This window comes from Anser cygnoides, chromosome 21 (genome assembly GCF_040182565.1).
Source record: "Anser cygnoides isolate HZ-2024a breed goose chromosome 21, Taihu_goose_T2T_genome, whole genome shotgun sequence".
Lineage (NCBI taxonomy): Eukaryota > Metazoa > Chordata > Aves > Anseriformes > Anatidae > Anser > Anser cygnoides.
Genome location: NC_089893.1, coordinates 2258887 through 2281719, shown reverse-complemented (window position 1 = coordinate 2281719; position 22833 = coordinate 2258887). Strand labels below are relative to the sequence as shown.

The following is a 22833-nucleotide window of genomic DNA, read 5'->3' as shown; positions in this document are numbered from 1 at the left end:
GAAGAGCAGTTAAATGACTTTATTTCTCCTAAAAAGTGCCTCTTGTGCTCTGCACTGCAGCTACCCATTAGGCGCAGGTCCCCGTGCCTGCAGGGGGGCTGGATGTGCCCCAGGGCCGATCCCCTCCCTGGTGCACAGCGCTCTGCTGCCAGCCAGGCTGCCTGTGGTGGGGTGTGATGCCTCACGCGTGTCCTTGGGGGTGAAAGCCAGGGCACTGCAATGAAACAAGTGCAAGTGGCTTTTGGAGTGCTGCCACCGCCAGCTCTGGTGCATCGCATTGGTCGGCACTGATGCGAATGGTGTCCCCGCAGCACGCCGGGGCGGCAGCACCTCTGCCACCGGGGTGTCCAGGCGGTGCCTAAGGATGCTGTCTCCTCTCTCGCAGGTACGGACATGGCTGTGTTCTGCCTGCTCTGCGGCAAGCGCTTCCAGACGCAGACGGCCCTGCAGCAGCACATGGAGGTGCACGCAGGGGTGCGCAGCTACATCTGCAGCGAGTGCAACCGCACCTTCCCCAGCCACACTGCCCTCAAGAGGCACCTGCGCTCCCACACAGGTACTGCCCGCCGAGGGCCGCCTTGGTCTCATCTGGCTCGGTCCTGCAGCACAGGGTGGGGGTCACGGTGCTGCCAGTGTCCAAGGAGCCCCGATTCGGGTCCCCCTACCCTTAAGCAGCAGCTTAGATCAGGAGAGCCCTACTCGGAGGGGTTTCCAGCTTGCTGTCATCCAGGGTTGTTGCTGAGCTGTGGGGTGGCTGTGGGGAGCAGTGATGGGCGCTGCTCAGGTCCCCACCTGCTCTCCGGGTTGGCAGGAGGGACCTGGAGGAGTGTTTCTCGCTGAATGGCTGCAAGAAGTATAGGACAGGGCTGTTTCTCTCTTCACGTTGCTTTTCTTTTCCTTTTTTCTATCTTAAAAAATGTCAAAGGCAGCTGTCATCCACAATTGAGGCTGTTTGGATTTAAAAGGAAAACAACAAAACAAGGTGGGGGAAAAAAGCCCTGTGTAATAACTTGATCCGTTATAAGGTGACATGTGACCTTCTTAGGGGATGTGCGATCTTACCCCACTTCATCGGCTTAATCGCAGTAGATGCACATAATCAGCTGGTACTCGGCCTTAATGGGATTACAGTGACCTGTGCTACGTGTATATGGTATTTACATTGCACGCCCACTGAGGTGCTTCTGGGTTAGAGGAGAGCCGGGGTGTGAAACCATGGATTTGACCGCATTACACGGTGTCCTCAAACCACCTGCCTGAGAGCTGGTGTGCTGCTTACAGCTCCCAGCACCGCGTCCCCAGGTCCTGCAGGGACCCGTGGGCAGTTTGTGTCTGCTGGGAGTTGATGTGGCGTGATTCCGGCTGCAAAACTTCAGTGTAGGAGAAAGCAGCTCTTAGACTGCCAGACTGGTCCCGCGTGGGAAATGGATGTGAATATATCCATCAGGTTCAGAGCCAGGAATGGAAAGCTCAGGTTTGGAAGGTTCCCTAGCAGGTTTAGTTCCATGACCATGAACCATTTGAGTCTTGGGAAAACCAAGCACCAAAGAAGGACCTTTCACCCCCGTGGTTTTCCCAGTTCTCCCTGTGGAGAAGTGGTCCTGCGAGCACCCAGCGAGGGCTGGAGGCTGCAGCCAGCTCCCTCCCCACCAGCCCATTTTCACCTGCCCTGTTCCCTGGGTGGCTGCACCACACAGGAGGGTGCCGTCAGCATCCCCGTGCCTGTTTGACTTGTGCCAGCCTCCCAGCTCTTGCAGCCCCCTGGGGCAAGTTCTGCACTCCTGGCTGAAGCCTGGGGCAGGTGGAGGCTCTTGCAGCCCCTTTGCAGCCACAGCTGGGTGCACCAAGCTCTGCAGGGCTTCTGTGGTCCCTGCTTGCTCCGTCCCTGGCAAGGAGGTTGCTTCTCCCCTCACTTGCAGTAGAGAGGATGGGTCTGGAGCCTCACAGCGCCCGGCACGTGCTGCAGCACGGCGCTCTGGCAAGCCCGGAGCGCGCTGACCCCTCGCCCAGCTCCGTGATTAGCAGGATTGTGCCGCGCCGCACGGCGGAGAGCTGGCCTGTAATTTGCAGCCCAGCTATGAATCAGAGCAACTGAAATTGCTTTTTCCAGCGGTGGGGAGGCGGGGATGGTTTGCAGGTGGGTGGAGGAAATGCTCCTCTCCCATTCCTTCCCACACCAGTCACAGGCTTGTGCTCTGGCTGCAGTGTGGTAGCTGGGGGAGGCAGATGCATATTGTCTGCATCTCTTTTCCTTCCTCTTTTTAACCAGCTTCCAGCATGCCCAGATGCTGGCTGCTTGGGGAAGAATCAGGGGAAGGTGTCTCTGTCCTGGGCTGTCAGTGGTGCCTGTTGGCCCTGCACGTGCACCTGCATCTGTGCTTCCAACCAGGAAAACCAGAATCATGCAGTGATTATGAGTCCGTTAATGCCAAGTGGAAGAGCTATTCATAGCAAGTAATCCACTGACCCGGGCTCCAGGTCAGACTGTGTGGGTTCTGCCCCAGCCTCTGATTGTTTATTAGCTCTTGGCTAGAAAATAAAAATCCCGGATCATCAGAGCTTTATGATTTTTTTTTTTGTGGTTCCTTTTGGAGTGGGAGCATAATGCTGAGTCCACAGAGGAACATGGGATGTGTTGCCCAGTTCCGTGCTGACAACCTCACAGTATCCCGGGGCTGTGCAGAAATGACAGAAATTTGGGGTTTTCTTCTCACTATGGAAAGGACAAGGGCTGCAGCCCTTGCAGATGGTCCCCTTTCTGCCAGCCCCCTTTCTGGTGAGTGGGTCAGGGTGAGAGAGGAGGGAGTGCCTGTGCTGTGCTGAAGAAGTTACATGGGCTTCTCTACTTATTTTTAAACCAAACACTTGCTCTGATCTCCTTAGTGCTGTGGTGCAAATGGTTGCATCTGTCTGACTCCACTTCTTGCCTGGAAAATGGGTATAACCAACATTTCCCCCAGCTCTTGCTCTCTGAAGCCTGTTTGGCCACAGCTTGCATGCCTGCCACCTGCCTTGGACCCAGCACCAGCCCGTGTGGCTGCTCTCAGCGTAGCATCAGCAGCTGTGCTCAGCCCTGCCCGGTCCCTGCTTTATGCAGCTGGCCATACAGTAAGCACTGCGCTGGGGAGAAGTGGTGCGTTATGGCCCCGCAGCCCATCGCACAGGCAAGGGCTCCAGGTAGCGATGTGGAAACGGGATCACAGGTGCCACAAGCTGGCCAGAGGGGCTCTAATTAGTCCCCTTTGTCCTTCATTTAATGTCAGGCTCATTAAAGACTCTGCAAAGTTAATCAACATGCCACAAATTGGATTTATTTTTTTCCTGGTTCTGCAGTCAGTCCTGAGCTGCTGCAGGGACTTGGGTCACGTTAACGTCCCCACGTCGAGGTGGCAGCCGGGTGCCACGCATGTACAGCTTTAGTCGGTCTGGCTCTGGAGATGCCATATTTAAACTCATTTGCCATGCAATCACGTTGATAATTAAATTCATGAAGATCCTGTCAAACTAGCTCCCGAGTTTAACACTTCGCTTAAAGTACCAGGGTGCTATAAAGAAGCAGCAGGAGGAAAAAAAAAATTCACTGCTCCCATCAGTGGCTGGGGCTAAACAAGTGAATCATTCACCTGGCTCCCGTTTGCACATGTTCTCTTAAAAACTGAGCAAATGGAAATGCTGCCTGGGCTGATGGGCACCGGGCTGTTGCATCAGTGCCTTTCACTCTGGGAACAAGGACTCTCATAGAAAATGGAGGCAGTAAGTGAGAATTGGGCAAGGGGAGGTGAAATGCCTCCTCAGCCCCCAGCTTTGTGTCACGGAGCCCTGAGCTGCCGGTGCAGCAGCCCTGCAGCCTGCACGATGCGGCGTGGTGAAAAGATGCACGCTGGTTTTGGGGGTGCGGGGTGGGAGGCGTCGCAGCCACACTGGCTCGGGGCTGGTTTGTGGCCCTGCATGAAGCACCAGAACGTGTTGGCGCTCGGTGCCCAGCTAGGGCACATGCAGGGGCTCCCTGCAGCAGCTGCAGGTTTGGTCTTTGGGTCTGGGGAGAGAACAGGCAGAGAGTAAAATATCATTGTAAAGAGGAAGTGAAAGCACAGGCATGTGAGTATATAACTAGAAGGACAATTTATGCCCAGGCACGAGTGCAGTTTGACATGGGGATAATGAAAAAACGTAGGTCATTGTGGATGACTTAAGCCTTCACAGCTGAAGAAAATGTATGAAATGCGAGGAACATTACACGCTTGGCAGCTCTGCACATCTGCAGTAGGACAAGTGAAATACAGTTGGCCATTCTTTACCATAAACTGTGGTTGTAGGATATGCAGCACAGAGAAATTGTAATTACAGTGACAAGACAAATCAGTAATATTTAAATATTCATGAACAAAGTCTTGGACGATCAATCTATCTTTATTGTCCTTGCCTTCACTGCTGTAATAAATAAGTAGCTGGAGCCCTCACCTTTCATTCAAATAATTCGGAGTTTGGTGCTGAACTGAAGTTCATTTATCAGCCACCCGATCTGGAGGGTGTTAAAAACAGACGTGGCTGGGGGGCCGGTGTGGGCAGGGCTCCAGGCGTATGGGCGAGGATCTGCACGGGGGCCTGTGGGGTTCAGGGCTGCCCCACACCGCTCCCCGCAGCCTGGCGTGGCGCGGGGGGGCTGACGTGTGTGTGTTTGCAGGCGACCACCCCTATGAGTGCGAGTTCTGTGGCAGCTGCTTCCGGGACGAGAGCACCCTGAAGGGCCACAAGCGCATCCACACCGGGGAGAAGCCCTACGAGTGCAATGGCTGCGGCAAGAAGTTCAGCCTGAAGCACCAGCTGGAGACCCACTACCGGGTGCACACAGGTAGGTGTCACCCCAGCGCAGGGGGGTGCAAGGCTCTCCAGCAAGCCCGGGGCAGCAGGGAGGCAGCTGCAGTGCCCGCGGAGCCCGGGCTGGCTGCTGGGGATAATGAATCATTGAATGCGTCAGCGTGTAACTATTGTAAATAGTGGATCAATATTTAGATCACTTTTGCTGTTCATTACTTCATTATTTGCTGTGTCTGTGCACAGAGCGAGTATCAATATCGGGCAGGCTGGGCAGTTAATTACTGCGGTGGAGTGAGGCCCTGAGACCTCACGCGTTACCCAAATGGGGCTCAGCGGCCACCCTGTCCCGGCTGCTGCTGACACCGTCCCTCTGCTCCCCGTGTCCTGCAGGTGAGAAGCCCTTTGAGTGCAAGCTGTGCCACCAGCGCTCCCGGGATTACTCAGCCATGATCAAACACCTTAGGACCCACAACGGCGCTTCCCCGTACCAGTGCACCATCTGCCTGGAGTACTGCCCCAGCCTCTCCGCCATGCAGAAGCACATGAAAGGCCACAAGCCGGAGGAGATCCCCACCGACTGGAGGATAGAGAAGACCTATCTCTACCTCTGCTATGTCTGAGGGACATGGAGGGAACGCGGGGCTGAGTTGCGGAGGACTGGGCAAAAAAAAATGCATCGTCCATGGCCTTTTGTTTCCGTTTTTCGTTTGTTGCTGTTGCTAGAAGGATCCTCTTGCTGGGTTTGCGGCTGGGAAGACGCTGGCACGCGGCACTTGCTGTGCTCGCCGGTGCGTGGGGGCGGTGGGGGGCACACAGCAGTGCTGGGACAGACAGGGGTGTGCGAGCTGCCCTTCCACACCCGTGGCCCCTTCCCCTTCCCCACCCCTCCTTACCAGGGCTTGTGGGTGCAGGGTGAGGGGCACGTGTCCCCTTCAGCCCTGAATCAGATCCGCTCCTGCCCCTGCTGCCCATGGCTACTGCGAGCCGGCAGCCAGCCTGCCCTGCTGGAGGTGGTACCAGGACAGTTGTGTATGAACGGTGCGGTTCGCGCCTCGCCCCCAAATTTTGCATACGACCAGTGATTTGGGATGGCTTTAATTTTTTTTCCCCCTCTATCATCACCAGTAACCCCCTCCAGAGGAGCTGCTGCAGACCCGCCTGCTCAAGGCAGTGTCCGCCCTCTGCACCCCGAGGTAGGCACGCGTGCTGCCCTCCCCTGCAGGGCGGTGCCCCACGGGCTGAGCCCCACTTTCAGCAGCTTTCCTGCACCCCCAGCTGCTGCATCGCAGGGAGGGCACCAGCCTCAACCCACAGCCAGTGAAGCACCCATGGGGGAAATGCCCTGCACGGCCGCTGCTCTGCAGGGCATGAGCCCAGAGGAAGGTTCTGGGGCAGCGGGGTTGGGGGCCAAGCGTGGGCTGGTGCCAGTGCTTGTCCCCCCCAGTAAACACTGCTGCTGCAGCCTGGCGTGCACCTGCCTTGTCCAGGGCATAGACGCCAGCTGTGGGTGCTGCAGGAGACCACAACCCTCCTCCTGACCAAAGACCTTTCTATGCATTTGTTTTTCCTTTTCTTCTTTTTTGGGGGGAAGACGAAGCCTTCAGCGGGAAGATGAAGCCAGGGACTCCAGCGGCTGCGTGCTTGTCCCTGTCCCCGAGGGGAGCTGCAGCTCCTCCCTTCCCCGTGTGCCAGGATGACCCCCGGGATGCTGCCGGTTCCTGGGCGAGCTGACCGCGCCACCAGAGCCCCAGGCAGCGGGCACTGCGGCGGTGCTGGGTGGGGGGTGTGGAGCTCTGTTCCCACGGGGAGACTCTCTTTTTCTTTGTATTTCGGGTGCTTGGAACGTGCCAATGCTTTTTTTGCCCAGCCCTCAACTCCTGGAGTCTGTGGAGGAGCGGACGGTAACAGATGGCTTTGCTCTGTGTTTTTTTTTTTGCTTTTCGTTTGTTTTTAAAATTTTTTGACTATTTCTGTGTTTAGCACATTTTACTTGAAATTACCTCGTTTTTTTGTGACCTCATGAGCTTTTATTGATTTGGGGGGTGGGGGGCGTTGTTTTAAATGACGGGGCCAGGTAAAGGCCATGTCAGGGGCTGGTGACGTGTGGCGGACAGGCTGCGTGCTCGGTGTGGTGGCAGAGCTGCCAGGGCAGCCGTGGAGGGGATCGTGCGCTGGGTCTGTGTCAGCCACCTCGTGTGCATTATCGTTACCAAAACTGGTATTTTTTGAGTGGCCTGATGGAGCCTGGCTCACCGATTCAGAAAGCTACCTCTTGTGTTCGTTTTTGTTGTGTTCTGATTTTGCAGTGACAGAAGCACAGTTTGCAATATTTGTGTTTGCTTTGTGATGTCATTTCAGTTTTCATCTCATGCTTTACTTGCAATTGTGTATTTTTTTTGTAATTTAGCTGCGTTTGTATTAAATGGGGGGAGGGGGGGGAAGAGTTAGGGAAAGGTTTCTTAGATGGGAGTAAAGGGAAGAGAGCAGGGGTGTCTGTACTGCTGTACCCGGCCCACCCCTGCCCCCTCACTGTTGGGAAAACATGAAGGCCTTAAACTGGGGAAGATGCCATCGTGCAACAGCAGAGCGGGGTAGGTCATGGCCTAGCGCCGAGTTAGTGCTTTGGGAAGGGAAGCGTTAAACTTGAATATGTGACTAGAGCAGTTGAGTGTCATTCATAATGTGAAAGCCGCCGGCCCGCAGCCACGCAGGGCATCGCCTGGGCAAGTGGGGTGCACCAGCAGCGCCGCGGGGCTCAGAGCTGACGTTGATGCCGTGAGATTTGGGGCATTTTGCAGCTGACCCCGCTTCTCCTGCGCCCCTGTCCTTCAGCAGGGGTGCAGCTGCTACCCACAACCCGTGATAGTTTTGTAATCCTCATTTGTCCCTGGGATGTCTCCCTACCTTCTGTGGCGTGAGCGCCTCTGGCTGTGCCATGGCGCTGTGTGGCCCGGGGCGGTGCGGGGTGGCAGCACCCGCGCTGCAGCATCCCCGTGCTCGTGGGGGGCCGGGGGGGCTGTGCGGGAGCACCCAAGCAGTGCTGCTTCCAACCCGTGCCAGGGGTGTCACTGACCACCCCTGGTGCCGTGTGGGGAGCTGGGCAGACACATCTCACCCTGTGGAGATCCCATCCCGGGAGCGTCGCCTCCTGCGCCCGGGCAGGAAGGCCCCGTGTCCGCACGGCTCCACGCACACGCACTGGCGCTTGCAACTGGTGACACCTTTGCTGCTCCACGATGAGGAGGAGAAGCAGGGCAGATGCTGATTTAGTACAATCCAGGATGTAATTTTGGAGAATGGCTTGTTTAATCTTTGTGCCTAAAAAAAAAAAAAAAAAAAAAACTAAAAAAAAAAAAAAACAGTTCTTTCACATAAACAGTTGCTGCAATTTCTCACAAGTACGTGGTACCTTTTTGCAGTGAATTGGTACTGCCGGCCATGGGTGTCATGGTACTGCTGAGCACTCAGCTGAGCTCATGTGGCTTTTTTTGCTTTAATGTTCCCTCCCCTCTCGTTGTCCCCCTTCCTCCCTTAACGTAGACGTTGGCATAGTTGGCTTCAGAGCTCAGCACGGTGCAAAGCGTGAGTTTTGGTTCCTGTTAGTTCCCAAAAGGAGTGAGACAAGTCACTGGAGAGCTCTGTCCAGTGACAAGTCATCAGGCAAGACGGTACCGTGGGGGTCCCCCTGCGCTGGAGCCGCTCTCCTCCCGGGGAGCCGGGGAGCGCAGCGCTCCCTGCCCCGCGCCCGGGAGGCAGCAGCTGCAGCACCGCGCCTCTCCCACGCCCAGTACCAGTGTTTGGGTGTGCATCCTAGTATTTGTTCCACATAGTGTTACGTATGCATGATCTTCTAAGGCTACGAAGCCATGGTAAAGCTCCATGACACCTATCCATATATATATAAGTATATATATGTATATTATAGCACTGAGGACCAACTGCCCTGCTGGACCAAGCAAACTAAGGCTTTCTTTCATTGCTTGTCTTTTATGTCGTGACAGCCCAAGTGCCAGTCTGATTGCTCTGTATTAAAACTAGTGTTTTGAATTAATTGATGTTATAGTTCCGTCTACCTCAGCACCTCCTGGTAGCCTCATTTTAGAAGGTGCCCAATTTTTTGTTTTTGTTTCTTCAGAGTATTGGTTACTATTTTTTGTACAACTCTGTTTCTGTTTCCTCGCTGTTTGTTTCTTTGCAGTACTGCTTGCGAGTCCTATCTGTTCTCTAGCCACAGATGCAGTTAGCTAAAATTTCCTGAAAAATGAATTTAAAAAAGTCCCGAGTTGTGGTGTCTCCTAGTTGCAGCTCTCCGCATCTGCCTTCATTCTGTGTAGATTCAGATGCATTTCTTTGTAAAACTTCAGTGTTTCTGACAGAGGAAAAAAAAAAGAAAAAAGAAAAAAAAAGAAGAAAAAAAGAATATACTGCTGCAGGTTTTTTTCTCTCCATGTGTCACTAAGTGAAGTTCGTGCCTTCTATAGCAAAGAGAATATTTTTTACATCCTACTAACAGTAGATTTTTTTGTAGTGGACATTTTTTGTATTTTTATTTATAAGTCTCATAAGGAAAATAGCAATGTTCAGTTGTATACCTTGAATCTGCAGTTAGAAGAAACAATAAAGTTAATTCAGTTGTCTCGGCCTGTCGTCTCCTGTTGCTGTTCTCTGCTCAAACGCCATCCTGCTGGGAGGAGGAAGAGGAGGATCAGGAGGATGCAGCGACAGCAGCCCCCTCCAGACCAGGGCACGTGCTGTGCCGATGGTATTGGGGAACCGGCTCGGCGCTCCTGCAGCACGGGTCCCATCCTTAAAACCCCACTCACCAGCAGGCTCCTGCTGACCGATGCCATTGTGCCGGCAGGTCTCAGCGGGGCAGGGGTGGATGGGGCAGGAGCTGAGGAGCCCTTGCATGGGGGGGGTCCGTCCCTGCGCACCTCCTGGCCCAGGCACCACCTCAGGGAGGGGGGGGGCTGGCAACTGTGAGCATAGAAGAATTCGTGGCCCGCTCTCATCCCCACTTGTGGGACATCTCCAGAGACACAGGGATGCCAATGGCCCTGGGATGGGGAGAAAATCCCAGTGCTGGGGGTCCAGCGCAGCAAATAGGAGCTGGTGTTTTTGTGAGGCTGTGCAGCCTGGAAGATGCTTTTCCATGGAAAATCAAGGTGTGCGGTCATGGGTCTCCAGAATTTCTTTTTCATTAAGAGCCACGAGCTCCTAAAAAGCCTGGTTCTTATTTATGCAGGAGTTCCTTCGTGCTTTGGCATAGAAGAGGGTGCTTATGGTGCCAGAAATTAAACGTGCCTCCTGTTTTAAAGTCCTTTGGCATCCCTGGAGACCATTTTATCGTGCACTGTGTGGTGCTTGACAGGGTGATTTGCTGCTGTCCTTTATTTTTTTGTTTAAGGAGAGAAGCAGAGGCATGTACGGCTCTGTGATTTGGCTTCTGAAGGCAGAAGGGGTGCTGTTTCCCACCCTGCAGTGAGGCTGGCTGTGCCTTGGTGGGATCGTTCACACCCGGCTCCTGCCTGCCCCAGGAAGGGGTGCGGTGCACAGGTGGAGAGCTGGGCGCAGGCTCCCTGCAGGGCTGCCTGGGTGCTGCCGGGAAAGCTGCAGATGCCTCAGTGGCAAGGGGAGGATTTGTGGCAGCCACGCTGATCCCCCACTCCGTCCTGGTGCAGGGTGCGTGGGGTGCATGGGGTGCACCCCTCTGGCCCTGCTTGCTGCTGCCAGCGCGGGCGCTGCTGCTGCATGCGCAGCTCCCCAGGGAGCTGAGCGAGTTTGCCTCAATGAAAGTGAACTCGTTCATTTAAACCTGACTGTAGAGTAGTCTGGCCCCCCGCTGTGTTAATTATCCTGTAGTTCTAAACTGATTGCTGTACACTAAGCTTAAGCCCTCCTTTATTTATTTACTGACTACATTAACAGCAAAGTCTGCACTCCTTTTATGTTGCTGCAAACTGTACAGCACGCGGCATGCAGCCGCAGCAGCCGGGCGGGGGCCGTGAGCGTCTCCCTCCCGCCCTCAGGGAGCCAGGCACGTGCTGGGACCAGGATGGGGTCACACGCTCATCGTGTGCAAGTTATGGTGCAGAGTCACTTGACGGAACGTTTATTTTTTAGGTGATGGATGAAATGCACCAGGCTGCCGGGCTCTGGTGTCGAGTGTGGGCTCTTACCATGCCCTGGGGACGGGGGAGCCACGTGCCTGCCCTGAAGTCCCCACTGGACACGGGTCTCCAGCTCCCCCAGGACAGCCATGTCCCATCCCATGCTCCTTGCTCTGCATCGTGCTGCAGCAGGACACAGCCATCCTGGGTGACGTGGGGGTGGCTTTTGGCACGTGGAGGCGTCAGAGGTGATGTCCAAGCCCAGGCTCGGGCAACAGCCCCTGAGAGCTCCCTCCCAGCACAGCTCGTCCCAGGGAGGTTTTGGGCACCTCTGGTTGAGGTGACCTGCTTCCAGTGGCCTGCTGTCTGCACTGTCCCTTGCAAAAGGGAGGGATAAGATTCTGCTGCAGCATTTGGCCTCATACAAAGGAGTTATTATAACGGGGAAATTGTCATAGGACTGGGCCTTTGTCTGCACATTCACACAGCAGCTGGGAGTGATTATGCTGCAACAATGTTCTGTTCCATCAACATTATGTCCTCATTAAACCTTTATTAGTAGATTAGATTCAGATTTATTGATTTTTTTTTTTAAGAGGAAAATCCAGGCTTATTTCAGAGAGATGCCTGTAACTTTTCCTGCATGCAGCACTTCCCAAAGCAGCGTGAGGGAAAAGCACTATCTGTAAGGGAAAAAACCTAGATGCTTCCTCCAGCTCTGGCAGACTCCTTTCCCACGGGGGACCTGTGGAGCAGGTGAGGGTTAGCAGCTCTGCACAGGGTTAGGTCACACGCAGGACCACATCACAGGGCTGGGATGGCTGGAAAATGGAGCTCCTGTGCTGCGCCTGGATGGCCTCTGGGATCCAGCCACCAGCTGGGAGCTGTGGCAGCACAGGTGAGCCGTGGGATGGCGGGGCTCCACGCGGCTCCGCAGGGCACGGTGAGGCTGAGGAAGGCGATGTGGTGGCCCTGCCGACCTCAACCCAGGTCTCGTGCGGGCAGGAGGCACCACGCGCCTGGTTCAGTGGGCCCATTGGATTTGTCTGTTGGAGCGTTTGATGTTACATGAAGGCGGCTCATTCCAGAGGGTGTTAATTGCCCGCTGCACTGATCAGGTCTGTAGCACCATCGATCTCAGTAGGATCAATGGGCTGATTTAGTGTCTCACGAACTCTTTAACTGGACACCTCATCAATAGACAGCCACTTACAGACCATCAGCACATTAGCACGGGCCAGCGCTGCCAGGAGCCCGCGCCACCCGTCCTGCAGCCCTCCTGTCACTCAGCAGGGAGTTTTCCTGCAGGTGAAGGCTTGGGAGGGTGTCAGGCCTTTGGATCGTGGTTGGTGGGCTTGGGAGCAGGCATAGGAGAGCCGGACACCGTGATATCTCTGTCTTCCCTGCTGCCTGCAGTCTCTATCCCTGCTGTTCAGAGGAGCTACCAGAGCAAACAGGATGGGGCCTCCCTTCATCTCCAGCCTTCCTGAGGATGGTGCCTGCACTGGGTGCGCAGGTAAGTTCCAGTGTGAAGTGCACACCCCCACCTGCAAGGGGTCTCAGCCAAGCGTGGTCAGGCCAGGAACCACCCTGAAAATGCCGTCAGTATTGCTTTTTCTCTCAGCGGTTGTCACAACTGCCAGACGCTCCCAACTTTGAAACAAGCGTAGGTACCATGTTGGGCAGGTCGTCTCCTTACAATTTTGGCTCAAATCACAGTCCTGCTGCTCTCAGATACAGGAGGAGCTTTTCTCTCCTGTTAGACGGCAGCTTTATGCTTCTGCCCTGGCAGAGGTGCACAGAGGGAGTATATTTATTTATGGCAGCTGTGGAAGCCTGCAGTAGCGGAGGACCAGGATGGGTAACCCTGTTGGTCTCTTCCAGCACTGCATTCCTATGGAGACGGTCCCGTTTGCATCGCTGTTTGGGCTCACTGTCCCCACTCCGCTAGTTCTCCCCCAGTTTCTGTACTGCTGGGCAGGAATGTGGAGGGGCTCTGCCGGTCAAGCATGCAAAACACTCGGGTGGGGGCCGAAAGAAACGTGCAGAGCCGGGCGAGCAGCTGGCTCTCGTGAAGCAGTAACGGAGAACGAGGAACGGGCGCGTGGCCCCCGGTGCGTTGTGCAGGGCGGATGGAGCCGGTGAAGCTGTGCCCCTCGGCAGGCAGCGTGAGGCGAGGGGAGGGGGGCTGGGAAGGAGCCGGGGGGCAGCAGGCAAACGCCTGGGGAAGGGCTCAAGGAGGAGAGGCTCCCCCCGGTGCCCGCCTGCCCCCGGGGCTCCAGGTGAGCGCCCGCCGGGCAGGGCGCGCTCGGAGCCCCGGGCCCTTCTCAGCGGAGCGGGGCCGGGAGGCCCGGGGGGAGCCCGGGCGGGAGCCGCCGCCGCCGCCGGGGCGGGCGCCGCTGTCCGCGGTGCTGAAGCCGCGGCGGAGCGGGGCCGGCGGGGAGGGGGCGGCGCCGCGACCCGGCCCCGGCTCGAGGGGCTCGAGGGGCTGCCGGGGGGCGGCGGGGCGGGGACGGTGAGAGCCGTGCTCGCTCGTGCCTCAGCCCTCGGCTGCTGCTGCTCCGGAGCTGCCGGGGGGGACGGTCGCACCGGCGCGGATCTCCGCCGTCAGAAAGCGCGGGTGGGTCCGAGCCGGGGAGCGCCGCGGCAGCCGAGGTCTCCACCTCGCCTGCCCCGAGGGGCAGCTCAGGCGTACTGCCACACCGACCAGAGAGCGCCCAGCGTGATGGTGTAGGCCAGGACGGCCGCCAGGTACGCCCGGAAGAGCAGGACATCCAACACGTAGCCCACCTGCAGCCACTCGCGGGCAACGTCGCGAAACTCATCACGCTTCTCGAGGAACTGGCGAATGGTGGTGATCTCGTGCAGGATGCTGTGCGTGAGTGGAGAGCCCTCTGCCAGAGTGCCAAAGGCAGGAGTGGGCCTCGTGCCCCCTGCCACCTCGCGCTCCCGGGGGTCCTCACAGCCATAGTGGTTCAGCTTGGCTGCAGAATCAAGAGAGGTAAGCGAGAAAAGTCTGTTTAGACACAGAGCTGGGATTTGTGTGTGTGATCTGGACATCCGTATTGCCATGCATGAGCCGCGGTGAGTCACAACCTTGCTCTCCACTCCCCAGGCTGCTGGCAATGCTGCTCATGGAGCACTGGCTTGTGAAGAAGCATGGAAAGTAAAAGGGTTGTGCTTGGCTTGGAAGGAGACAAGGCTCCTGCTTGGCTGATATTTACTGTGCCAGGACAGGGGACCATGCTCTAGAACAGGCCCAGTTTGGAAAATTCAGTTTTCTGCCAGTCTTGCTCCAGGGCTGAAGATGCCAGCAGTGCTGGGCACACCTGAGCTGGGCATCGTCACTTCTCTGGGCATGACACGGGGGGGGGGGGGGGGGGGGGGGGCTCCTGAGAGGTGAGTGTGGGGTGTCTGCTGCTGCTGCTCAGAGCTCTCATAGAGGTGAGAGCTAGTTGGAAAGGTGAACATTTTGGTAGTTCTGATAATATGCCATTAGACTAGATTTGGGCTTAGAGCTGTGTGAGGCCCGGTCCCCTTCTCCTCCCGCAGGAGCTCTCTCTCCAGCCCTTACCTGTGCTGTCGTTGTTCTCCACATGCCTGGAGATGTCTGAGCTCTGTGCCCTGCTTTGGCTGAATTTCTTCCTGTCCCTGATGCAGAGCAGGACAGCAGCACGTTCCAGCAGCAAGTGCTTCACCCAGTTGGGAACGTGGGGCTGCAGGTCTTGATTGTGTATCAGGCGCACAATGAGGATGGTCTCCGTGAGGCTGATGACAAGCAGTGCCATGCACACCACAAAATAGATGCCTGTGGAGATGCCAGCAAGGTGAGTGGCCTGCAATGGCCGGCACAGTTTTTAGGTTGATGCACAGAGCAGGTAGGTCCTGAGGGAATTCCCCCTGCCCACCTCTCTCGCAGCCTCAGGTCTCTGCACAGAGCTGCAGTTCCTGCTGCTCCCGGCGCCTGACTGCTGTTGCAGCTGCTTTGTTGACCACCCCATCCAGTCAGCAGGATGCCTTTTCTGTTCCCTGTGCCACTCCAATGGGGCCCTCACATGCCCCTGGGCCAGACCTAGAGCTCCAGTGCAGCTCTCAGCCATGTGTGACTGTCATCTCGACACCGCAAGTCCTGAGCTCCTCTTACAGCCCCCAGTTTTGTACCTCCCCCTTCTTGCTCCTCTAGTCCTGGTAATGTTTCTGTGCTGGAGCTGAACCGCCTCCCCCCTGATTCCTTAGCATCCTGGTCCCAGAGGGATGGGCTTTAGCCCACGGTTGTTGGGCACTGTCCTGGCTCAGTGGCAGTGAGGGAGGTGACTGCTAGGCTCCCACCGCGTAAGCTGTGTGAAGAGCTCTTGCCCCGTTGCCAGCTGGGACTGGTATCGCTGCTGTACCTATCAGTGGGGTGCCAACAGCCGTAGCCGGAAGCGTGTCAGATACAATGATTAGGAAAACTGAGTAGCCCAGTAGCAGTGTGATCTTGAAAGAGACCCTCTCGCCACTGTTGGGAGGTAGGTAGAAGCCCACAATGTCCATCACCATCAGGAAGATACTGGGGAGCAGCAGGCTGACAGTATAGAAGAGGGGACGCCTCCTGATAACTACCTGCCAGGACAGAAGGAAAGACAGGAAAGATTTGGTGAAGGCAAGAGTCCTGCTTGAAAGGAGAGCTTGAGCTGGTGTGGGTCTCCTCTAAAGCAGGTGAGGATGGTGGGCTGCACCGACAGGACCCTCGGAAGGGCCCTCAGCACCAGGAGAGGTGCCAGTGGCAGGGGATGCAACAGCACAGAAGCAGGGGAGCGGCTCGGTTATGAAGTAAGGAGACTGGGGGGCAAAGCCCTGCCCTGCTTTGGCCTCATCCTTGAGAAGATCAGAGGCCAAAGCAGGACACAGGGTGGCGTGGGGCTCCCGGTCCCGCGGGGAGGCGAGGGCCCTTACATAGAATTTCATCTCGGCGTAGCTGTCGCTGCTCTTGACGCTGAACTCCTGGAAGTGGCTGAGCACGTAGAGCAGCTCCCACTCGCCCTGGTTCATGAAGATGCTCCTGTCGAATTTCACCAGCTCCGGGGTCCTCCAGAGCGAGAGGTTGATGTCGCGGACTGGAAGAAGCGGGGACGGAGCTGCCGGGTGCCCGTGCCCGTGCCCGGCCGCGGCGCATTCCCGAGCCGCTGGGGCCACCTAGAGGGGGACGCGTCCCCTGCACGGAGCCGGCCCGCCCCGAGCCCCCCGGGGCCGGCACTCACTGTTGTGCAGCCAGCTGGTGAAGGTGAGCGAGCAGTTCTGGACGTCGAAGGGGAAATTGTAGATATCCAGGCTGCAGGCAGTCACCACCTGGATGGGCTTGAGGTTCTGCACCTCTCCGTGGTGGCGGACGTAGACGTAGGGGACATCAGGGGACTTCCCAACGTCCACGCTGGAGGGCACAGGGACAGAGAGCAAGGGTAGGGAGCGCTTCGGGGAGCACCGTGAGCGGAGTGGGCTCCTCCCGGCCAGCTGCGTTTGGGATGGGGACTGCCCAGCGTGAGAACTGGGACCTTACCTTGCTGCTCTGCCAACCTGCTTTTTTGGGAATAAGGGGAGGCTGGGTGGGGAGGGCCAGGACACAAGCACGCCACCCCCGTGTCGGCGCAGCTGCCCTGTGTCGTTGCTGTATTCCCCGTGCTGCTGCCCTCTCCCAGTGCAGCCCAAGGACCATTTGTGGCTTTGCTTCGCAGAGGTCTCTGCAGCACGAGATGGTGGGAACAACTTAAATCCCAGCAGAAGTGGGGGCGGGGAAGGACAATGGCTGGCTTTGCAGGAAGGGCTGGCAGCTCTGCAGCTGCCCTTGCATTGTGCCTTCTTAACAAAGCCTTTCTCCAAATATCTGGATTCCACCCCCCAGCACAGTGTGGGTAATTACAAATGTTTGTGGTTAGCCAGCATTGGAAATGTCCCAACTGCCAAGCCGTTTCCCCATCTGCAGCTCACCGGATACGGGGGCACTGCCAGTTCTGTGTGGGGAATACAGAGCGAGGCACAGCACGCGTGCTCACGGTGCGAGAGGGTGGCTTAACCACCCTGCTCTCTTTTGGGGTCCCCTGCGATGGGGTTCGGAGAGCTGCACTGCACTCACAACTCGTTGATGAGGATGTCGGGCACCCAGATGCTCTCCGCAGGGAGCGATATCTGTGTGATGTTGTCAAAGCACGCCGGGTCCCACTGGAGGAACTCATCTGTCCAGTGCTGCAGGGACAAAGCAGAAGGGAACTTGGAGGTGAGGTCAGTCCTAGTCCCACCAAAATCCAAACCTGATGCTAGCAGCATGCCATGGAAATGTACTAAATCCCGTGTCTGAGAGTCAGGAAAGCCCATTTCCTCAGCTATCACAGCCACCCAGCAGTGAGAAGCAAGAAGCATAAAAGCTGTGTCTTTAGGCTCTTGATTCCTGCCCTGCAGAGGTCTTGTTATCACAGGAGATAACCTCTCTGCGCTAAGCTGGCGTGCGATCACTCAGGCACAGTCACATGGAGATGCCTTTACCTTCCAAGGGTGCTGGCTGTCACAGCGAGACAGCACTGTCCCCAACAGCATCTCCCGTGAGCACAGAAATGCCTGTCCTGACCCTTCCTGAAACTATCTGGTTCTGCCTGTGTCCAGGTATTTTGTGGTTTGCAGGCTTCGTTTGAGGGTGAATTCATTGACTGATGACTGGGCACTCACAGGGAACTGAAACCACAGAGGTGAGCGAGCAGCTGAGCAGACAAGGAAGCTGCATTAGGGAAAAGAGGGGAAGGAAGGGGCAAACTGTGTGAACGCAACGGAGATTTTCTTTTGTGCTGAGTTCAGTGCTCCGTGCCTTTCTTGCATTCCTGCATCCAAGGGAGCTGGCTCCAGTTTTCAAAGGAGCCACCACACCAGGACTTTTCTCCAGGGCTAGAAACTGGGATGCTAAGGTAGGCAAACATCAGGGCTGGGTGCCAACAGCCTGCCTTCCCACATGAGCTCCTCCAGGACAATCGGGTCCTGCTGAGAGGCAGATAGCCCAGTCACCACGGGTGCTCCAGCCTCGGGAGTGGCAGCCAGGGCCCCAAGGGAGGGGGAGTTGGCAAAGGTCTCCTCGGCTCACGGCTCACCTGTCTGTACCAGATGTAGGTGGTCAGCACCTGGTTTTTCTCATCCTGTAGGAATAAGAGGACACACGGTTGTCACAGGGTGAACCCCCCCCCCCCCCCAGCTGGCCTGGCAGCGGAGCAGTGGGAGCGGTGGACTCACCACGCTGAGGATGGCGTACACCATGACATCGATGGCCACGGTGGTGGTGGTGCGCCAGTCCCGCACAGGCCGAGTGCCCTTCCTGTAGTGAGCCAGCAGCGAGTCGGACAGGCGGAGCAGGGCCGGCGCATCGGAGTCTGGCACCCAGCTTGCCCTCGGGGTACCTGCCAGGGCAGGGAAAGGTGCTGTCGCAGAATTGTCCTGGCTCCCTGACCTGCCGCCCCAAATCCCCCGGGGATGGGCAAAGGAAGCTCCAGGGAAGCAGCGCCTGTGGCCAGCCCTGGGGAGGACCTGGGGCCGCGCTGCCTCCCCTTACTGCAGGCAAGGACGCGAGGGCAGGCTGGATGCAGGACGCGGGGCCCTGCCATCCCCTCCACACTGTGCCAGGGGCTGCTCACATCCAGGCAGTGCCCTAAAATCTCCATGGGGTGTGCCTCAAAATGCAAGATGCTGTTGAATGATGTACCTGGATTACTATTTGGGATTGCATTTTCCAGCCAAAGTTAAGAGCATCTTGCTGGGAAACAAGAATGCCGGCATTCTTGAAGCCTCGTCTACTGTTTTATTCAGGTCTTCTGCTAACTACATGGATCGCTCTGTGACTTTCCCCTGGACACTTCTTGGGTTTTGGGTAGCTGGGTACCACCTGAAGGCTGCCATCTGCCTCTTCTCCAGGAGCAATGTCAGGACAGATAGGCAGCCACTGTGGGAAGCTGCAAGGGAGCCAGTGCCCTGAGATACATTTTCCAACTCTTACTATTTTGAGAAGCATTGCTTCTTTACTATGAAGGTGAAGGCTGAGGTTAAAGATGAATCAAAATGCTAAATTCATATACTAGGTAATGAAAAAGACTAAAATCTGTCTACATGAGAAAAAGAAGTTACCCATGTTAATCCTGGGGGCTGTGCCACCAGGCTTTGGATCCAGGCCCCCAAGTGCTTTGTACGGAGCAAACACTTCAAAGCGCTGCTGGCCAACGTTGCCGTAGCCAGAGCCTCTCTTGGAAAGCGACGGCAGGACAGCTGGGTTTTTTGGCTATTGGTCAAATATCTGTTCCTTATCCCATCTTTGCTGCTCCAATGCATTCACGCAATGCTGGGAAGGTCTGTACCACTCCTCCATCATTTGTGGCTCTGAATGGCGCTGTGTGAAGGCTGAGGAGCCCGGGTATCTGACAGCGCATCCTTCTCCGCATTCAGATTTCGTCCTCTCGCAGCGCACGTGGCAGCTGGATGCTCCCTGCTACCCACCCATCTGCTCGTCGCCCACAAAAGGAGGAGGTGCAGGCCGAGACTTTCCTTTCAGCCCAGTTAGCAGGGCATATGTGATTAGCAATGAGCGAGGGCCCCGCCGCCAGCTGGGATAGCCGTGCCTCTGCGCCTTTGTGGCTGAGCACCGCGTGCCGTCCCAGGAAGGGACCTGGCACCCCTGCCCCATAGCTCTCCTCCTGCCCTGCTGGCCCTGCTTCACTCAGAGGCCAAAGCCTGCAGCGTGAGGCCAGGGCAGCACTGTGGGGTTTGTGGTGACTTGCACGAGGGAGACGCTCCCCTTTCTGGTGGGATGCGTGATATAAATAACACCGAAATGAGTCCCTTAGCAGCAGCTACAGGAGGAGCCTGCCGATGGGCAGCAGGCTGTGTTTATAGCTGTGTGGTCTGTACGAGCTGAAGCTGGAGAAGGACGAGCAGGACTGCTGTGTGCACGAGTGCATGTAGTGCTGGCCCAGCGCCACTCTGCAGGGCATGGGCATTACGGCTGCGGCTCCGCGCGGTCACTTTGGTATCTTCAGCTAGGACACAACTTGCTTTAGCATGCGGAGCAACACTTTTAAATAAGTGGTCTTATTGTTATCTCAACATTTGTTTCCTGCAGAAACAATCCCTCTGCTGATGCTGGGAGCACTAATCGCATTGCAAATTGCTGTCGGCACCCCAGTCCTCGCTGCAAGGCTGCTGCTGAGGCTGCAGGCGGGCCAGGTGGCAGAACCGCAGTTGCAGCTTTGATCTGGAGCACCCGAGCCTGCTCTGCACGTCACAGAAGGCATTAATTGGAATAGATCTGCAGGAACTTGGGGAAAAGCTGCCTGGAAGGAAACTTTAATCTTTCTTTGCGACTGAAAAAAAAACATTAGCCTTGACCCCTCCAACTTTGCATGGGATCTATAATGCCTCAGAGCTGGTGGGGCTCACAACCCTCATCCAGCCACGTGCTAGCCAAGGGAGGAGATGGGGGGGGGGGCGAGACACAGCAATTAGGGCGATGGGAGGAAAACAGGCACTGCTGTAATTGCACCAGTGGCTAGGGCCAAGTGGCCTCAAGCACTGCAGCTGGTTGCAGCTGGCTCGCAACACTTGCCTTCAGATCCGTGCTGCCGAGCTCAGTGTCTGGGAAAACTCGCTTTGGAGGGAGAGGACATGGCTGGGTTCACACCAGGCATACTGGTCTTCCCAGCAGCTGCCCCACAAACCCGTCTCGCACACGTGCTGGCTCCAAGGGTCTGCCTGGCCCAAATCTGTGCTTCTCTGTGGCTTCGCCTGCCACGCTGCAGGTAAGTGGGACATGTTCACCGTTTTCTGTCCTTTCTCCTAAGCTAAAGATAATTCTAGTCTTTGGTGAGTGGTGTGAAATGAAATATCTCAAAAATTGACAAACTAAAATGTCAGAAAGCCTCCAGCCAAGTATCTGTTGGCTTGCAATATTCTGTGGCCAAGCGTTGAAACATTGCAATGCAATCAGTATCAGCTGTGAACTATTATTGAAAAAATACCCAATTGTAGGATTAATTTTTTTAAGTACAAACGTATTGTCCTAGCTTTTTCCCCTCTCAGCTGAAATAAGACAAAATCAACACATGCTCCTGAAATCACTTGCATGGCCTGTGTCTTCACCCTGTATGGGCTTGCTTTGACTTTTCAGCGTAAAGAACATCGGCCAAAAATGCCACCCCCTGTGGCCAGGTCAGGGCCTGGTGCAGCTGTGGGGGTGAGAACTGCCTCGCAGCCCCCGCTCTGGCACGGCCCCGCGTGCAGTGCTAAAGCAAGGTGACCACGCCGAGTCCAGGGTGCAGGGGATTGTTCCTGGGGAGGAATAAAGGACTTCAGCTGTCCAGCCTCACCTGTCACCGGACTTCGTAAGGAAGGCGCTGGCCACCTCTGCTGTGGGTTTTCACTTTCTGTGAGCTGCCGTTGAGGAAGGGAGGGGAACGCGAGCGCTGGCACTGTGCGGCCGCGTGCAGCCCTCCGGCTTGGCTGCTCCCCGGCTGCGAGGGCTCCTTCCTCCTGCTCCTCCCCTGCCAGTCCTCGGGCAAGGCTCTGGGCTCAGAAAGGGACAAGTCCCTGGTGGAAGAGACGAGCTCGCTGCCCAAAGCCTTTCCCGAGTTATAAACCTGCTGAGAACTTTCACGTGTGTTGGTGCAAAACAGCACAGTGATTTATTTTTTTACTGTTTCTCGAAAAAGGTTAAACAAGAGAAAATAAGATCTGCTTATTAGTATTTCGGCAGTTATTTTTCCACTGTGTGGAGCTAAGATTACAGAGCACAGCCACAGCATCATTTCAGCGTGCTGTCATCCCCAAAATCCCATTCCACATTACAAGTAATGAAACATTATCAAAGAAATACATTTATCATGTGAGGGGCTTGGGCAACAGGTCCCAAACTGGGAGCTGCAGGCAAATGGACAGGAGATCGTTCTGTTTCTGTTTTCTCTCTTACTTGTTCCTCAGGACTCACTCTGAACACTTCCAAAGTTCTTTGAAGCTTCACACCAACGAGCCCAACATTTGGATCTGGGTTAAAATACGCTGTTACCTCCCTCTCCTCGCAGCCTGTGCCACCAGCACCTGCTCAAGTGTGCAGTGCCTCAAAGATCTTTCCAAGAGGTTACCCATGGCTGGTCTTCTCCCAGGTATGCAAATTTTCAATGATACTAATCTCTCTTTTTAAAAATTAATTAATTAATTAATTAATTAATTAACTAGTGTTTGCATGCTATAGAGAGCTGCTAGTTTTTTTATTAAGGTACACCAACATGCCTTTAGCTACCAGAAAATAGCTCCTTCTCCCCTACCCTGCCAGACTTCCCCGTGATGTCCTTACCTGTGTCCTGCAGCATCGACGCAAGAGGCAGCAGGGACAGAAGCGCCGTGAGAGCCGCCAGCACCATAGCTGTGGTGCCGCAGGTCTCCCGGCTGCCTTCCCCAGCCTGAGCTCTCCGCTCTCCTCTGCAGATAAGTGAACCTAATCAGGGAAGCAGGCAGCACTTTTTGCTTGCTTTCCCCCAGCCGTCAGGTTTTTGAAAATGCGTAATTAATCTTGCAATCAGCCTGCCTTGCTGCATCAAGTTTCAGGCAGGGAGGAGGAAGGAGGAGGCCACCCACCCCATGGGCTGTCACGCTGGTGCTGGGCGAATGCGCAGCGCCCGAGCCCCCGGCTCCCCCAGCCCCCTGCCCAGGCACAGCTCTGCGGGGAGGGCTCCCATTTCTGGGAGGGGCAGTGTCTGGATGCTGACATTGCAGCGTGGTTGGGACAACGCTGCCCATACCCTGCTGGTGTGCTGGGTGACAGCAGAGCGAGGTTTTCCAAGGAAAACCTCATGAGCACACTGCCACAGATGCCTGCAGGCACTGTGCAGGTAGCAACTGATTCTTGTTGGGC

At 56.0% G+C, this 22833-nt stretch overlaps 2 protein-coding genes and 1 long non-coding RNA gene across 4 annotated transcripts in view; 2 read left to right on the top strand and 1 right to left on the bottom strand.

Annotated features, from left to right (window-relative positions):
• ZBTB16 (zinc finger and BTB domain containing 16) overlaps window positions 1–9459 on the top strand; it is a 91991-nt gene extending 82532 nt beyond the window's left edge. For both annotated transcript variants that reach the window (XM_066981283.1, XM_066981284.1), the window contains exons 5-7: window positions 386–556; window positions 4685–4852; window positions 5209–9459. In XM_066981283.1, the coding sequence (XP_066837384.1) occupies window positions 386–556; window positions 4685–4852; window positions 5209–5438 (569 nt within the window). In that variant the 3' untranslated portion in view covers window positions 5439–9459. The remainder of the gene's footprint in view (window positions 1–385; window positions 557–4684; window positions 4853–5208) is intronic.
• A 4154-nt stretch (window positions 9460–13613) lies between these two features.
• HTR3A (5-hydroxytryptamine receptor 3A) lies at window positions 13614–22449 on the bottom strand. The gene is made up of 9 exons (XM_066981285.1): window positions 22257–22449; window positions 18177–18324; window positions 18038–18082; window positions 17038–17147; window positions 16169–16338; window positions 15864–16024; window positions 15320–15530; window positions 14503–14736; window positions 13614–13912 (listed from the first exon to the last, which is right to left on the bottom strand). Exons 1-9 carry the CDS (start codon window positions 22340–22342, stop codon window positions 13614–13616), a joined length of 1464 nt encoding a protein of 487 aa, XP_066837386.1. The 5' UTR covers window positions 22343–22449.
• LOC125182733 (uncharacterized) lies at window positions 13787–16021 on the top strand. Its single transcript, XR_010826209.1, has 4 exons — window positions 13787–13929; window positions 14589–14755; window positions 15627–15740; window positions 15886–16021. It is a non-coding gene; the product is annotated as an uncharacterized lncRNA (long non-coding RNA).
• Window positions 22450–22833: the final 384 nt, after the last annotated feature.